The following is an 18,575-nucleotide window of genomic DNA, read 5'->3' as shown; positions in this document are numbered from 1 at the left end:
GGTGTTTATTGCGGAAAGTATGGATGGACTGAAGGAAAAGATGAACAAGTGGAAGGAATGTATGGAGACAAAAGGTCTGAAGGTGAATATCGGAAAGACGAAGGTGATGGCAAGTGGTAAAGCATGTGGTGAGGTGGAAAGAACTGTGAAAGTGGCCATGTTCACTCCGACACCCTTCCTGCACACAGCACAGGGCCACTTCCCAGTTCTTTCCACCTCATCACATGCTTTACCACTTGCCATCACCTTCGTTTTTCCAATATTCACCTTCAGACCTTTTGTCTCCATACATTCCTTCCACTTGTTCATCTTCTCCTTCAGTCCATCCATACTTTCTGCAATCAACACCAGATCATCTGCATACAACAACTCCCATGGTAAACCCTCCTTTACGTTCCGAGCCAGCACCTCCATCACAGCTACAAATAGTAGTGGACTTCGTACTGACCCCTGATGCACTCCCACCTTCACCTCAAGCTCACCACTGTTCCAGTCCTTCGTCCTTACAGCTGTGCGTGCCCTTTTGTACATTGCCATCATGACTCTGATCAACTATTCCTCCACTCCTAACTTCCTCAATGCCCATGTCACTACTTCACGTGGAACCCTATCGAATGCTTTCTCCAGATCAACACACCCAAGAAACAACTTCTTCCTCTTCTCCATGTACTTCTCCTGCAACTGCCTCACAATAAAAAGCACGTCTGTCGTTCCTCTTCCTGGCATAAATCCAAACTGCATTTCGTCAATCTTCACTTTCTTCCTTATGCTCCTCTCCAACACCCTTTCCAATACCTTCATTCCATGCTCCAATAAGTTTATCGCTCGATACGAGCACCAGTCCAGAGGGTCACCTTTCCCCTTGTATAGAGGGACGAGAGAACTCAGTTCCCAATCCACTGGAATGCGGCCTTCTTTCACCACCAGATTGCAGATCTCTGTCATTCTCTTCACACCCCAACTTCCCGCTGCCTTCAACATATCTCCCACAACTCCCGTCGGCCCTCCCGCTTTTCTACTCTTCATTGCTTTTATCGCTTCCTCAACTTCCTTCTCAGTTATCTTCTCTGCCAGTCCTAAAACTGGGTTACTCTCTATGTTGGCATCCCATTCATTCTCTGCATTCAACAGCATTTCCATATATCTCTTCCATCTTCCTTTAATTCCATCTGGGTCCACAACGATTTGTCCCACTTCATAATTGTCATAGCATTCATTTGTCATTGCAGAGGGATTAAATACTTAATGACTTAAGACATTTCAGCTTTTCATTTTTAATTATTTTGCAAAAATGAAACAAATTCCATTTTCATATTATGGGGTATTTTGTGGAGATCAGTGACAAAAAGAAAAATCTCAATTTAATCCATTTTAAATTCAGGCTGCACCACAACAACAACAACAACAACAACAGGCATTTTAAGGACATTTTCCCTGCAAGAGCAGGGGTTAGCCTTGCGGTCCCCATGACAATCTTCTCCATTTTGCCATATTTTCTGCATCTCCCCTTGTTAACCCCGTTGCCCGCATTTCTTCTTCGACCACCTTTAGCCAAGTCTTTCTCGGTCTTCCCCATCCTCTACTTCCTTCTACATTCATTTCCATCACTCTTCTCAACCAGTCACTTTCATCCTTCCTCAACACATGACCAAACCATCTCGACCTGTTCCTCTTCACAGCATCAATCACAGGCTCTATTCCCATCATCTTTCGCAATTCATCATTTGTCTTCCTCTCTCTCTCAACGATACTCCACACATCCACCGAACCATTCACATTTCCACCCTTTCCAGCCTTCGTTGCTGGTCTACGTTCATTACCAATGTTTCACTCCCATAAATCATAACACTTCTCACACATGCAGCATACACCTTTCCCTTCAGCTTCAACGACACTCCCTTCTTCATCAGCACGCCACTCAGTTCCCGAAACTTCTTCCATGCACATCTCACTCGAGCAACCGTTGCCGAGTCTGATCCACCTTCTCCATTCAGCATGTCTCCTAGGTAACAAAATGTTTTCACACCTTCCAGCTTCACGCCATCTCCAAGATCCAACTCAACATTTCCTCCATCTGGAGCTCCCTCTGTGCACACCTTACACTTGAATGTAGCTGCCACACTGGTTAATGACCCTCTCAAAGGCTGCGCCACAACAAAATGTGAAAAAAGACAAGGGAGGTGAATACTTTCTGAAGGCTCTGCATGTGCATCTTTGCATGTAAGAGAACCTGTCGTTTGTGGGATGTCACACACCCAACGTGTTCACCTAGTTTCGTGGATAACCTTTTCAGATATCATGCTTGCAAACCGACAAGCAGAAGCAGGGGTAAATACATAACACCGAAGGTAGATGGAGGTAATTAATTGCAAAGAAAACAAAAACTATATTCTATACAAGCGAGAATATCGAGATACCTTCATTTTGAGAGCATACATGTCGGAAAGTGCTCATGTAATGCTAGAGTGGTGAAGACCTGGGTGGTGTATTTGGGCAAAAAAACGCAGGGAATAATAAAATGATCATTTCTTTTCATGTTTTTCCAATCTCGTGTTTGGGAAGTACAACATGCTGTCCTTTGATTAATCTCGTCAGCAAAGCGATGGGAGTCATGCATAGAATGTTGCAAATATGGGGAGATCCCTATATTGTGAAGCGAAAAGAAATTCCTCTCGAGTACAATTTAATCATTTTCAGTGGAGGTTTGCTTACGATGTGCATGTACCTGTAAATACATTAAATTGCATGGAAAATAACTAAATGCACATTGTCATGTTTGCTTTTCATTGGGATCAGGTTTATGTGGATCATACCAACTTTGCAGTCCCGGTAATACTTTTCAATTGGGAAGCTAGTTGTAAATCCAACTCCACCCATCCACTCAATACATTTTGAGGTGGTCAGTGTAGCAACCTAGTGGAAAAACAGAGCAAAAAGTATCAAAACCTAGTATCCGAGTTAGAGATTAACAAGATCATTGGTGCTCAGACAGCATTACCATTGTCAATATTTCAGAGTTTATTTTATCATTCTTTACAATAAGAGCTGAAACAGGGTAAATTTTCTAACTTGCTGCAAAGTCAGCAAGTCATTCCTCAAGTTTCATTCAAATGTTGCGGGCAATGATTCTCAGCATCTATTTGTGCTTCAACCTGTCTACTCTGAACAACAAAATATTTAAAAGATTTATTGTTGTTGTATTGTTAATTTTGATGAATATATTGAAATGAATCAGCCTCTCTAATGGGTGAGGCCGAGTCGATGGCAGACTGATGCAGATAAACTCCCAAGACGCAGAGTGGAGGCATTCTGCACACGTGGTGAGTTTTTGGACGGTGTGATTATGTTATATTAATATAACCGCATGGCAGTTTCAGCATATGTATGGTTTTATGGGGAGGGGTGGTGGGGGGATATGATTACATCGGAGGATGAGATCACAGCCTAAAATACAGAGCAAATACAAGTAGGTTTACAAAAATCAACAGATTAAATAAATAATAAGGATGGAGGATGAGAAGCAAAAATGGCAATCAAAAAAATACAGAAAATACATATTGTTACAGGTTCGGGCCCGGTTGGGGTCGCAAGGCGAGTTCTCAGTCCCACTTCCCGGTCGACGACCCTGAAGCTGACAAGCCACAGATAACTCCGAGGCACGAGAGGTTGCCAAGCAAACACGGATGCTGTCCGAGTTGCTTAATTTAGGTAGGGTCCAGTATCCAAATCCCACTTTACTTCCTGACAAATTAATCACCGCAGATAAAAACTGTGCTTTCTAATGCTCCACTGCTATTAATCAAAACAACCGAGCGATAAAGTTTTCTGAAGATCGGTCTAAAATTGTGACCTGCAGGTATTTAACAAACAAACAGACAAACAGGTTGAATTGAAACAAACAGACAGACAGAATGGAAAATCACTCAGAGCGACACTTGGCAAAACAGAACAAAGTAGAATGGCACTCAGTAGAGCATCCTTTTGACCTCAAAAATAATTTGTGGTAGAATTCAGTGACCTGATATGCAAATCGTCTTCAAAGTTTAAGTTAATTTCATGAAATGAAAATTGACAATTTTAGAAATTTGGCCTATGTTGACCTTTTGGCCTATGTTGACCTCAAAAACAGTTGGTGGTTGGTTTCAGTAAGCTGATATGCAAATCCAATTCAGATTTCATGTCAATCGGATGAAAATTGAGGATTTTAGAAATTCGAAAAAGTGGTTGACCTTTGGCCTATGTTGACCATTTGGCCCCTGTTGATCTCAAAAATAGTTGGTGGTTGAATTCAGTTGGCTATGAAAATCCCATTCAAATTTCAAGTCAATCGGATGAAAATTGAGGATTATAGGAATTCGAAAAAAAGTGGTTGACCTTTGGCCTATGTTGACCTTTTGGCCCATGTTGATCTCAAAAATAGTTGGTGGTTGAATTCAGTTGGCTATGAAAATCCCATTCAAATTCCAAGTCAATCGGATGAAAATTGAGGATTTTAGAAATTTGAAATAGTTGTTGAGCTTTTGCCTGCATGCTTTTTTGCCTGCTTTGGCCTTGGTGTTATCATCCTCCACCATTGCCTGTTGATGGTCCTGTTCGTCTCCTCATCAGCTCTTCGTCGTCCTGCTCATCTCATCGCCTGCTCCGTGCACATCCTCTCATCGCCTGCTCCGTGCCCATCCTCTCAACGGCTGCCACCAGAGATAAGTCGCCATTTTGTGTCCCTCGCCCCGTCTGTGCTTGTGACTTGACGCCTTAGTTTTTATCGGATTTATTTTACTTCATTGTATATCGTTATTATTGATTTCATTCTCCGTTTATTTGTTCGGGATTAAACCCGTTTGGTTTTATTCAAAGCTTTATCCCGGTGTGTACCCTGGTTAGAATAGGTACACTGTATCCCTGCGTGTCGTAAGAGGCGACTAAGAGGGTTGGCGTCAGGAAGGGCATCCGGCCATAAAAACATTGCCTCAAAAAGAGAACCATGACAATTACAACTACATATGGGCAGTGTACAGCCTGAAGTGGAGATCGGTTTCTGAGGTTTGGGACATGGAATGTAGGGACAATGACAGGGAGATCAGGAGAAGTGGTGGAAGTATTGATCAGAAGAAGAGTGGACATATGTTGTGTGCAAGAGACGAGATGGAAGGGAAGTGGTGTGAGAATGGTGAAGGGTAGGCAGGGACAGAAATACAAGTTTGTGTGGCAAGGTGCCTGGAAGGCGTGAATGGTGTTGGTGTCATGTTTTCTGAGGAGTTTGTAGACAGTGTGGTGAGTGTGACTAGAGTGAGTGATAGGTTGATGATGGTGAAAATGATGATTGGAAAGCTCTTGGTGAACGTCATCTCGGGATATGCTCCGCAGGTTGGTCGGAGTGATGAAGAGAAGGACAAGTTCTGGTGTGCGATAGAGAAGCTGATGGAAAACGTGAAAGATGAGGAAGTTGTTGTGGTAGGAGGAGACCTAAATGTCGATGTGGGAAGGAGTATGGATGGTTTTGAGGGAGTTCATGGGGGTTACGGATATGGTTTGAGAAATGAAGATGAAAGGATTTTGGAGTTTGCTGATGGAGCCGATTTGTTGATTTGTAATACTCAGTTCCAGAAAGAGGATAATAAGCTTGTTACATACACGTCAGGTGGGTCGATGACAACCGTTGACTACCTGATGGTGCGTAGGCGAGATAGGGGGCACCTCCGGGACACAAAGGTGATCCCGGGGGAGGAGGCTGTTTCACAGCACCACTTGGTTGTCTGCGACATAAGGGTGAAAGGTGCGAGGAGAGCTCGGCGGGTGAAGTCCCAACCGAGAATGAAGGTGTGGAGGTTGAAAGAGGTGACAGTAAGGGAGGCATTAAAAGAGAGGCTGAGTAGGGTAGAGGATGATGTGGTTGAGCTTGAACGTGGTTGGATGTCAATGAAAGATAGTCTGTTGGGAGCGTTGGTGAGGTATGTGGATGGACAAAAGGACCACCGAGGCACTCGGAAACATGGTGGTGGGATGAGGAAGTTGGAAAGAGGATTGACGAGAAGAAGAAGAAGTTCAAGGAGTGGCAGAAGGCGAAGGGTACGGGAGCAGAAAAAGCAGAGCATGAAAGTTTATAAGGCAGCCAAGAAGGCTGCAAAGAAAGAGGTCGCAAAGGCGCAGGAGGCATGTAGGAAAATGTTCGGAGAAAGCTTGGATTCGGAAGAGGGTCAGAGAGCGGTATTCAGGATTGCAAAGCAGATAGCGAAAGAGAGGTGTGATGTGATGGGGGTGAGCTGCTTGAAGGATGAAGTGGGACAAATCGTTGTGGACCCAGATGGAATTAAAGGAAGATGGAAAAGATATATGGAAATGCTGTTGAATACAGAGAATGAATGGGATGGCAACATAGAGAGTAACCCAGTTTTAGGACCGGCAGAGAAGATAACCTAGAAGGAAGTTGAGGAAGCGATAAAAGCAATGAAGAGTAGAAAAGCGGGAGGGCCAACGGGAGTTGTGGGAGATATGTTGAAGGCAGCAGGAAGTTGGGGTGTGAAGAGAATAACAGAGATCTGTAATCTGGTGGTGAAAGAAGGCCGCATTCCAGTGTATTGGGAACCGAGTACCCTCGTCCCTCTATACAAGGGGAAAGGTGACCCTCTGGAGTATAGGTTCTCAAAGTGGTCCCTACCGCCCCCCAGTGGGCGCTGGGAACGTTCAGGGGGGCGCCCGAGAGTCCACGGCCGGTAGGAGGGCGCTGGCAATGATTTGGGGGGCACTGGCGATTTAGAGGAGCAGGGGCGATTTGGAGCGCTCATTGGGCTTCCTGCAGTCTGAACAGGTTACCCGGCGCCATTCGGCAAATTGGCCATCCAATCAACGACCACATTCTTTCCCCCTTCGCATGGTTTTTATGATCACATATTTGCTGATGTCGTGTAGGTATTAGGTTTGACCCGTTTCCATGCCCTCTTCTCAACAGTGGTCGAGTTTCTGCCGGAAATTGATACGGAGCTATCAGAGAAAGTGAATGAGATTGAGCATGATGTGGCTTACCTCACAGACATATTCAGTATACTGAATGATGTCAACAAAACTCCAGGGTGACCATATGACGCTGATTAAAGCAAAGAAAGTGATCGGCGCGTTCGTAACCAAGGTGACTCTGCACAGGGAAACCCTCGGCCGCAGATATATGTACCACTTTCCCCAGTTGGCAAAGGAAACTGCTGTTTCTGATGAAGAGCTGCTCGTTTATTGCAATCACCTTGAGAAGATTCGTGGAGATATGGAGCAGCGTTTCAGAGACATGCTAGAACTGTCGGTGCCAGCATGGGTGATCAACCCATTCAAATGTGACATTCAAGATAACAACAACATGCATTTTAAAGGCAATTTTCCCTGCTAGAGCGGGGGTTAGCCTTGCGGTCCCCATGACAATCTTCTCCATTTTGCCCTATTTTCTGCATCTCTCCTTGTTAACCCCCTTGCCCGCATTTCTTCTTCCACCATCTTTAGCCAAGTCTTTCTCGGTCTTCCCCGTCCTCTACTTCCTTCTACATTAACTTCCATCACTCTTCTCAACCAGTCACTTTCATCCTTCCTCAATACATGACCAAACCATCTCAACCTGTTCCTCTTCACAGCATCAATCACAGGCAATATTCCCATCATCTTTCGCAATTCATCATTTGTCCTCCTCTCTCTCAACGATACTCCGCACATCCATCGAACCATTCGCATTTCCACCCTTTCCAGCCTTCGTTGCTGCTCTACGTTCATTACCCATGTCTCGCTCCCATAAATCATAACACTTCTCACACATGCAGCATACACCTTTCCCTTCAGCTTCAGCGACACTCTCCTCCTCATCAGCACGCCACTCAGTTCCCGAAACTTCTTCCATGCACATCTCACTCGAGCAACCGTTGCCGAGTCTGATCCACCTTCTCCATTCAGCATGTCTCCGAGGTAGCAAAATGTTTTCACACCTTCCAGCTTCACGCCATCTCCAAGATCCAACTCAACATTTCCTCCATCTGCAGCTCCCTCTGCGCACACCTTACATTTGAATGTAGCTGCCACACTGGTTAATGACCCTCTCAGACCACTACATTTTTGATGAACCCACTCAGCGCACATTGTACACTGAATGGAGTTCACTCCGACACCCTTCCTGCACACAGCACACGGCCACTTCCCAGTTCTTTCCACCTCACCACATGCTTTACCACTTGCCATCACCTTTGTCTTTCCGATATTCACCTTCAGACCTTTTGTCTCCATACATTCCTTCCACTTGTTCATCTTTTCCTTCAGTCCATCCATACTTTCCGCAATCAACACCAGATCATCTGCATACAACAACTCCCACGGTAAACCCTCCTTTACGTTCTGAGCCAGCACCTCCATCACAGCTACAAATAGTAGTGGACTTAGTACCGACCCCTGATGCACTCCCACCTTCACCTCAAACTCACCACTGTTCCCGTCCTTCGTCCTTACAGCTGTGCGCGCTCTTTTGTACATTGCCATCACTACTCTGATCAACCATTCCTCCACTCCTAACTTCCTGACATTCAAGATGTGAAGCGCAAATTACAGGACGAAATTATCAACCTCCACAATGATGATAAGGCGAAGGCAAGATTCTCGCAGCATGAATACGGCAAATTCTGGATTCTGGAGCGGGGCGAATACCCCACAATGTGGACAGAGGCAGAACTGCTGCTGATGGCGTTCCCCACATCATACCTTGTTGAAAGAGGGTTCAGCCCCGTGATGGTGCTGCTGACCAAGTATCGAAACCGCCATGACATTACCAAGAGGGGCGATCTGCATCTCGACCTCACTGAGATGGAGCCAGACGTTCGTAATCTCGCAGCGAGTCACCAGGCCCACCCTTCACACTGAAGGTATTTGGGCCTGTGATAACAGATTCCCAGTTTGCCTCACCTGGACCTGTTCTGCTGAAACATTGTAGTTTATTCAGAAAATATTATTCAGAAAATATTTGGCTTCTATTATTTTTGTTTCCTCTCTACATAAATTCTGGGTGTCCGACCATGAACGATAGGACAAGGGGGGCTTTGGGCCGGTCCAAGAGGGCAGAAGGGGGCGGTAGTCCAAAAAAGTTTGACAACCACTGCTCTGGAGTGTGGCTCGTACCGAGCGATAACATTATTGGAGCATGGAATGAAGGTATTGAAAAGTGTGTTGGAGAGGAGGACAAGGAAGAAGGTGAAGACCGACGAAATGCAGTTTGGATTTACGCCAGGAAGAGGAACGACAGACTCGCTCTTTATTGTGAGGCAGTTGCAGGAGAAGTACATGGAGAAGAGGAAGAAGTTGTTTCTTGGGTTTGTTGATCTGGAGAAAGCATTCGATAGGGTTCCACGCGAAGTATTGACATGGGCATTGAGGAAGTTAGGAGTGGAGGAATGGTTGATCAGAGTAGTGATGGCAATGTACAAAAGAGCGCGCACAGCTGTAAGGACGAAGGACGGGAACAGTGGTGAGTTTGAGGTGAAGGTGGGAGTACATCAGGGGTCGGTACTAAGTCCACTACTATTTGTAGCTGTGATGGAGGTGCTGGCTCAGAACGTAAAGGAGGGTTTACCGTGGGAGTTGTTGTATGCAGATGATCTGGTGTTGATTGCAGAAAGTATGGATGGACTGAAGGAAAAGATGAACAAGTGGAAGGAATGTATGGAGACAAAAGGTCTGAAGGTGAATATAGGAAAGACGAAGGTGATGGCATGTGGTAAAGCATGTGGTGAGGTGGAAAGAACTGGGAAGTGGCCATGTGCTGTGTGCAGGAAGGGTGTCAGAGTGAACTCCATTCAATGTAAAATGTGTGCTGAGTGGGTTCATCAAAAATGTAGTGGTCTGAGAGGGTCATTAACCAGTGTGGCAGCTACATTCAAATGTAAGGTGTGCACAGAGGGAGCTGCAGATGGAGGAAATGTTGAGTTGGATCTTGGAGACGGCGTGAAGCTGGAAGGTGTGAAAACATTTTGCTACCTCGGAGACATGCTGAATGGAGAAGGTGGATCAGACTCGGCAACGGTTGCAAGAGTGAGATGTGCATAGAAGCAGTTTCGGGAACTGAGTGGCGTGCTGATGAGGAGGGGAGTGTCGTTGAAGCTGAAGGGAAAGGTGTATGCTGCATGTGTGAGAAGAGTTATGATTTATGGGAGCGAGACATGGGTAATGAACGTAGAGCAGCAACGAAGGCTGGAAAGGGTGGAAATGCGAATGGTTCGGCGGATGTGTGGAGTATCCTTGAGAGAGAGGAAGACAAATGATGAATTGCAAAAGATGATGAGAATAGAGCCTGTGATTGATGCTGTGAAGAGGAACAGGTTGAGATGGTTTGGTCATGTGTTGGGGAAGGATGAAAGTGACTGGTTGAGAAGAGTGAGGGAAATGAATGTAGAAGGAAGTAGAGGACGGGGAAGACCGAGAAAGACTTGGCTAAAGATGGTGGAAGAAGAAATGCGGGCAAGGGGGTTAACAAGGAGAGATGCAGAAAATAGGGCAAAATGGAGAAGATTGTCATTGGGACCGCAAAGCTAACTCTCGCTCTAGCAGGGAAAATGGCCTTAAAATGCATGTTGTTGTTGTTGTTGTTGTTGAGCTTTTGCCTATGCTGCCCTTTTGGTCTATGCTCTCAAAAATAGTTGGTGGTTGAATTCAGTTAGCCGATATGAAAATCCTCTTCAAATTTCAAGTCAATCGGATGAAAATTGAGGATTTTAGAAATTTCAAAAAAGTGGTTGACCTTTGGCCTATGTTGACCTTTTCACCTATGTTGACCTCAAAAAATAGATGGTGGTTGGTTTCAGTAAGCTGTTATGCAAATCCTATTCAGATTTCAAGTCAATCAGATGAAAATTGAGGATTTTAGATATTTCAAAAAAGTGGTTGACCTTTGGCCTATGTTGACGTTTGGGCCTACGCTGATCTCAAAAATAGTTGGTGGTTGAATTCAGTTCGCCCATATGTAAATACTATTCACATTTCAAGTCAATCGGATGAAAAGAGGATTTTAGAAATTTCAAAAAAGTGGTTGACCTTTAGCCGATGTTGATGTTATGACCTATGTTGATCTCAAAAATCGTTGGTGGTTGAATTCAGTTCGCTGACATGAAAATCCTATTCAAATTTCAAATCAATCGGATGAAAACTGAGGATTTTAGAAATTTGAAATATTGTTGTTGACTTTTGGCCTATGTTGACCCTTTGGCCTATGCTGATCCCCAAAATAGTTGGTGGTTGAATTGAGTTAGCCGATATGTAAATCCTATTCAAATTTCAAGTGTTTCGGATGAAAATTGAAGGATTTTTGAAATTTGAAATTGTTGTTGACCTTTGGCCTATGTTGACCTTTTGGCCTATACTGATCTGAAAATAGTTGGTGGTTGAATTCAGTTAGCCAATATGTAAATCGTATTCAAATTTCAAGTCAATCGGATTAAAATTGAAGATTTTTAGAAATTTTAAAAAGGTGGTTGACCTTTGGCCTATGTTGACCTTTTGACATTTTGACCGCAAAAATATATAGTATTTTGTCGGACCATAAACTCTACCATTTGGTGAAGTTTCGTGAAGGTGGGTTTAAAATTGTGACCTGTATGCAAGTATAAGTGAGCAGACAGACACAGACACAGACACACACACACACACACACACACACACACACACACACACACACACACACACACACACACACACAGACACACAGACACAGACACAGACACACACAGACACACACACAGACACACACACACACACACACACACACACACACACACACACACACACACACACACACACAAGTGCTAAACATACTTGCAAAAAATATATATATATATTTTTCTTTGCCAAGTAATAACACACGGGACCAACCAATATACTGTACTTGAAAAATCTTCGATTTTCGCAACTAACAAATAAACAAAGTGGTAAGGTGTGGATCTCACCTCGCCCGCGAGGTACTTAGCCATACAAGCCTCTTTGACGAAGGACTGGCCAGTCTCCTGAAGACGAGCTGCATTGTATGTGAGCAGGCGAGCAGCCTCGATCATGGAAGCAACATGTGCTATCTGATGATGCATTCCCTGCAAGGTAATGTTGTAACATTGTGCTTGCTTGGTGAAAGTGAAATATGAAAGGTGTATTTCAAAAAGTTTAAATTACCAACTCTGATCATTGTTACATTTTTACTTTGCATTAAGGTTAAGACCAAGCAAAGGAAAAAAAAAAAACACCATGGAGTACCAACTGTAGTTTCATTGAACCAGGCCACGTCCGCAACAAAATGATCCTTATTATTATTATTGCGAATTGTTATTATTAGTATCTATATAATAATACCGTAAGGACTCGACTTTGTTATCCCTTTTACGCCGCACCCAGTGACCCGATGCCCACGGCACTAATGGATTTACGATCTACGAACCGCGCTCTTTGTTTATCACGTACAGCCAGACTCGAAAAATCTGAATTAGTCGACTTTGGGGCCCAAAAGCATCCGATTAACGGCCGATACGACGCCATCTTTCGACGCCATCGTATTGGCGTCTGCTGGGCGAAGGCGATGCGAGCCGTCCGCTGATTGGACAGTCGAGTGGTGTCATTAAATAATGGGCCGTGCTTACTGCTTACTGATATTGATCTGAAACTTGCAAATGGGCATGTATTGCAAAGCAATTTTCCTTCTTAAATTGTCCAAGTCTAAAATACACACCCACACACACACACATAAATCAGCTGATCGTCAAATCTGCATTCCCTACAACCAGTGATTACAGGTTTAAAAATTGATTTTTTGACGTATTGACAACTATATAAATAGGAAAGCATTAATTTAATTATTTCCTTCTTATTCTGTAAAAGCGGCCTCGACGGTATAGTGTGCGATTGCCCAAAGCAGGTTCTTATTTTGACAATCGTTAGTCGGACAATAAATACTTACGGAATATTAAATGAAAAAAAAAGTTTCTTTCTTGAATATTTTAAAGCATTTTGTTTTTTCATTCCACATGGTGTGTTTCTTCCCTCCCTCTGTAGACAACCAAGTGCCAGCTTCCGGTGGTAGTATAATCCTCTGTAGCAGTGTAGGGTTTTATGAGCCAATGATTATGGTGCGGCGCATGTCGAGTCACAGCAGGATTTTATGAAACGCCATTTGAAGTTGTGAAAAAGGTCAGAGTACCTGCTAACATGTCAAGCTACAGCAGGGCGGCGCAGGTCAGTTATAGTTAATCAACGGATCAATGAGAATGTCCTTTACTGTACATACTGTACGTACTGTACTTTACCACATCGGTTAGAAACGCTGCCGCAGGAGATCTCCGATGGTCTTTACTTTAGCTTCTGTTTTGGATTCGGTTCCCGCCTCCTGATACCTCGCAGGTGTGACGTCGCATCAGAGGACGTTAAGCCAGCTGTCTCATCTGATTGGACAGTCGAAGGCGACAGCAAGCCGTCCACTGAGTGGACAATCCAGAGCATGCATTTGTGCCGGTGTCGGCGATCGTTGTTCATATACGCACTCTTCATTCTCATCTTTCTTCCTAACTCTTACTCGGACAAGCAAATCCCCTATGCCATCCATAATGGTACACTCTATCCATACACCACATCCTCCCTTCCGTGGATGTTCCACGGGTTTCGGATAGTTAATAATATTATTAATATGACCCTACTGCAAAGCCGCAACGAGCCGACGAAGCCAAAGCCAAAGGATCCAGCAAAATCTGGCTTTTCAACATAATACGTACACGTTCATTCACAACACCGGCTTCGCCGGCTATAAAATATTTTACAAAGTCACTCAACAAAGTCACTCCATCATGTCTCAAAGTATTTTAATTACAAATTAGAGGTGCATAAGATTGTGAATCAAAAAAAGACGGGTGAAACAAACTCCTATTGAACTTTTTCGCAATTGTTCATGCATACTTCCGCATCCGCAAGATGGCGGCCTCCTGGAGCGATTTGGTGCGTCAAAGCTTCGAAATTCTCAAAGGATCCAGCAAAATCTGGTTTTTCAACATAATACGCACGCGTTCATTCACAACACTGGCTTCGCCGGCTACTAGCACCCGACTGCAAAGCCGCAATGAGCCGGCGAAGCCAAAGCCTCTTGCCACTATTTTACCCATCACGATGGCATCAGTAGGTTAGGTAGTTGATAGTAGGTCGGTGTAGGTACCGTACCTGGTAAGACTTGGTAAAAGAGAAGAGCAGACAGTCCTCCCCAATACCTACATACAATAAATGTCACAAGAAGCTTAAGGAAGTAACTATACGATGTGCTAGCTTAAGGCCTATTTTAAGAAATTTTAACTGGGCTTAACATACGTTTTCACAGTATGTGTGTCGTCTTCTAACTTCAGTCGCTGTCAGGGCTGGTTCTCTCCGGGCACGGCGGCATCCTCCACCAGAAGAAGTTAGCTTGCAGTAAGATCAGTGCCGACAGATCAGACGATAGCGCCGTTTCAACGGCAATGTGTGACTGTCGTTAATCAAACCGAGCTTTCTTTCTTTATGTAAACCGCTTATTTGCCGTGAAAAACTATCCCCTACGGCCGCGAGATTTCTAAAAAATAATTCTTCGTCAATTTTAGAATATTTGACGCCGTTTTCAGCGTCCAAAACGCATAATAAGCTTAAAAAATATATTTTTCAAATGCTCAAATCTCATTGGTTCCGGTGTTTGTTGACGATTTTCGTTGAAGATAACGAGGTTGGTCTTAACGTATTTTAATTACAAATTAGAGGTGCATTAGATTGTGAATCAAAGAAAGACGGGTGAAAGAAACTCCTATTGAACGTTTTTCAATTTGTTATGCATACTTCCGCATCCACAAGATGGCGGCCTCCATTGAGCTTCGGAATTCTCAAGCCAAGGCATAATCTGGTTTTCGACATAATACGTACGCGTTTATTGACAACACCGGCTTCGCCGGCTATTATGACTACTAGTACCCGACTGCAAAGCCGCAATGAGCCGGCGAAGCCAAAGCCTCTTGCCACTATTTTACCCATCACTATGGCATCAGTAGGTTAGGTAGTTGGTAGTAGGTACCGTCGGTGTAGTAGGTGTAGTAGGTGTAGTAGGTAGCATTTGCATTCTGGATGAGATTAAAATTGATAAAATTTCCTTCTTGATTAATTCGGTGAATTCAGTCTCAACTTCGGATATTTCCGGCCGTGAAAATCTATCCCCGACGGCCACGAGATTTCTAAAAAATAATTCTTTGTCAATTTTAGAATATTTGACGCCGTTTTCACCCTCCGAAACGCGTAATAAGCTTTTTAAAAATATTTTTCAAATGCTCGAATCTCATTGGTTCCGGTGTTTAGTGACGATTTTCGTTGAAGATAACGAGGTTGGTCTTAACGTATTTTAATTACAAATTAGAGGTGCATTAGATTGTGAATCAAACAAAGACGGGTGAAACAAACTCCTATTGAACTTTTTCGCAATTGTTTTTTGCAAACTTCCGCATCTGGTCGATGGTGGCCTCCATTGCGTGATTTGGTTTTAGAAATATTTTTTCAAATGCTCGAATCTCATTGGTTCCGGTGTTTGGTGACGCTTTTCGTTGAAGATAACCAGGCCCGTGCGGGCCGAGGTTGGTCTTAAAGTATTTTAATTATAAATTAGAGGTGCATAAGATTGTGAATCAAACAAAGACGGGTGAAAGAAACTCCTATTGAACGTTTTCAATTTGTTATGCATACTTCCGCATCCGCAAGATGGCGGCCTCCATTGCGCTTCGGAATTCTCAAGCCAAGGGATACAGCATAATCTGGTTTTCGACATAATACGTACGCGTTTATTGACAACACCGGCTTCGCCGGCTATTATAATTTTGTATTAACGGTAATATTAATATTATGTTACTATCACTATTTTTGTTGTTGTTAGTATTTTTGTTATTGGAATACACAATTTGTCGTTTGTCTGTCTGACCATGGTATATTCTGTCATGACATGTCCAATCTCAACCAAACTGGCCAGGGGGACTAAAGGTCACATGATACCAGTTGTAGTGACTTCATTTGCCAACCTCCTCTAGGGGTTTTTTCGCTTTGGCCGAAATCTGTGTCAACGTGTACAAATAGCTTATTGTGGGGTATCATGGGGTATAGTGGAGCACACCTACACGAAGTAAAATTTATCATAATCACACACTATTCAGTCAATTCTGTCCAATGTATAATTACCCTTTTAAGCATTCGCTAACTGTTGCTTAATACTAAACTGAAAGATATTTGGAGGAAACCCGATGTCCTTGAGGCATTCTATATTTATCACCTCTACCCAGAACCCACCTCTACCCAGAACTATCACCTCTACCCAGAACACGATTGTGTATACATGTACGAAAAATTAGCACCGAAAATTTTCCTAAAGATACGCTATAGGTACACACACCGAAAGATAGATACAGTCTCGACAAAAACACAATTGTGAAAGATTTAGCTTCGAAAGCGTGAGCGCATGGAACAGCTTCGAAAAGACGTGACCTCGCCGTGATCTCGCGAGATCGTCAACGGCTACCACAGACTAACGGACCCAAGTTGTTTTGACTTGCTAGGCCTCTAAGTAGGCCGTTAGCTTGCCGCAATGACTTCTAGAAAGCAAAGGTGCTTAAATCAGTCTTTACGCATGATGTATCCCATTGTCTGTGCGATTTTTTGCAGCCATCAAATGACATGTGAACTTTATATGGATTGTTTATAATTTACAACTTGGGGCCCCATATGTAATTCATCCTGGCCATGGCTTCAAGTGTGATGCGTGAGATTCCCTCTCCCCACCGCCCCCCCCCCCCCCGGTCTCCCCCAGGCCCTTACGGCCCAGTTCTGGCCTTTATTTGACACGTAATCCCATCCCTTAGGGTTGCTAGCATTAATTAATGCTCACCAAAGAGAAATTTAAAGAGAAATGGACATATGCATGTATATTTACACATGGGTGGGGTATAGGCTAAGAGTCGCTGGTCCGCTCACCTAACGGAAGTAAAATCGATTATAACGACAAATTAATCAATTCTGTCCAATGATAATGGTATAATAATAATAATAATGGCATAATAATATTAACATTATTACAAAAAACAACAACATATCAATAATAGTATGAACAAGAAAGAGCAATCAGATTGCAGACCCTTTTACCAGGACATGTTTTTAGTGTTTTGTAAGGCTTTTGTGTTAAAACAAATATGGTGGCCAAACCACATGACCGATGACATCATTATTATTTTTTACTCCACCAATTTATCTCTAGATGACGCTCAACAAATTTCATCTTGATCGGATGAAGTTTTGTACTTGTTGAATTATGACGTCATAATGGAGGCACCTATGACATCATCATTAACATATGTTATTCCTCATGGAGAGTTCTTTACAATGAGCCATGTCTCAATTTTTTCTATGCAGTGCTTTCGTAGATAAAGAGGTGCAAAGTTTTTCGGTTTTTCCAAGTTTGCAGGCATACCACATGACCTATGACGTCAGAATTACCATTAAAAATTATACAGGTGGAGTTGCACCTATGCTGAAAATTTCCTGTCAATCGGACCAACGGTTGCAGAGAAAATCATATTTATTCTGTGCGGACAAACAAACAGAGAGACAAAGAAAATGTTTTGATCCCCAAACAGACAAACAAATGGACTCAAATGCAATACCCTCTCCTCAGGCGAGGGTAATAATAATAACATGGCCATTTTCTAAAGCACCATAGGCTAAGCGAGTGCGAAAATGTATATTTAAGGTGAAAAAATACAAATGCAACTCAACTACTGGATGTAGATATTGTTACGTTTGTAGGGGGAAGGCAGTGATTACTTTGGTCGAGGTAGATTTGTATAGATTAGTGTGCTCCGATTGGCATGAAGAAGAAGAACCACCATGTAAATAAATAGGGATCCGGTAGACTGTGATCGGATTAAGGTGTATCTTCGTTCCCATTAAGAGGAGTGGGGCATATTAACTAGCTCAGGGATTATGGGTAAATTATCCCTTGTACGTCGTTACCTCTGCATTTATTCCTTTTGACAATACACCACACATAGAGCTAGAATCGCGCATTTAATGGCACTCATTAAATAAACTTACCGGAAGCCAGGACATCGAGCGCTGCCGCTGACAACCCTGACTTTGGAAGCGCACAGGTCGGGCAGGCCGAGGCCACGCCCCGAGGACCCGTTATTTGGGGGGGGGGGGGGAGGTTGATTGACGGGAAGGACTGGTAGGGAGCAACTCGCTGATTGGCGAAGCACGACTGATGACGTCAGGGGCTGGACGATAAAGAAACGCGCTGGTGGACATTTTCGCTTCTCGTGTTGGAGGCAGCACACGGTCGCAATTCTCTCTTGCGCCCTTCTCGTTCTGGATGCCATAGAGAACGGTCGTGGTTGCTCCTCTCCTCCCCCTTCTTGGTTTTGGTCCTGGCAGTCACGGTTGTGTGCTGGCATCTTCTCCTCATTCCCCTGTTTGTCTGGCGTCTGGGCATTGGGAGCGAGCGTTCCCTCTTGCGCCTCTCATTCCAAAAGTGATAGTGCACAGGGAGGCTTCATCGC

General features: G+C 43.7%; 1 protein-coding gene across 2 annotated transcripts in view; it reads right to left on the bottom strand.

Annotated features, from left to right (window-relative positions):
• Positions 1-18,575, bottom strand: part of ACADSB (acyl-CoA dehydrogenase short/branched chain) — a 96,832-nt gene that overhangs the window by 2,583 nt on the left and 75,674 nt on the right. For both annotated transcript variants that reach the window (XM_068111213.2, XM_068111212.2), the window contains exons 9-10: positions 11,949-12,086; positions 2,814-2,913 (exon numbers count right to left, since the gene is read on the bottom strand). In XM_068111213.2, the coding sequence (XP_067967314.2) occupies positions 2,814-2,913; positions 11,949-12,086 (238 nt within the window). The remainder of the gene's footprint in view (positions 1-2,813; positions 2,914-11,948; positions 12,087-18,575) is intronic.

This window comes from Myxine glutinosa, chromosome 3, assembly GCF_964187855.1.
Source record: "Myxine glutinosa chromosome 3, kmMyxGlut1.1, whole genome shotgun sequence".
NCBI classification, from domain to species: domain Eukaryota; kingdom Metazoa; phylum Chordata; class Myxini; order Myxiniformes; family Myxinidae; genus Myxine; species Myxine glutinosa.
The sequence above is the reverse complement of the archived record's forward strand: the minus strand, read 5'-3'. Positions and strand labels throughout refer to the sequence as shown.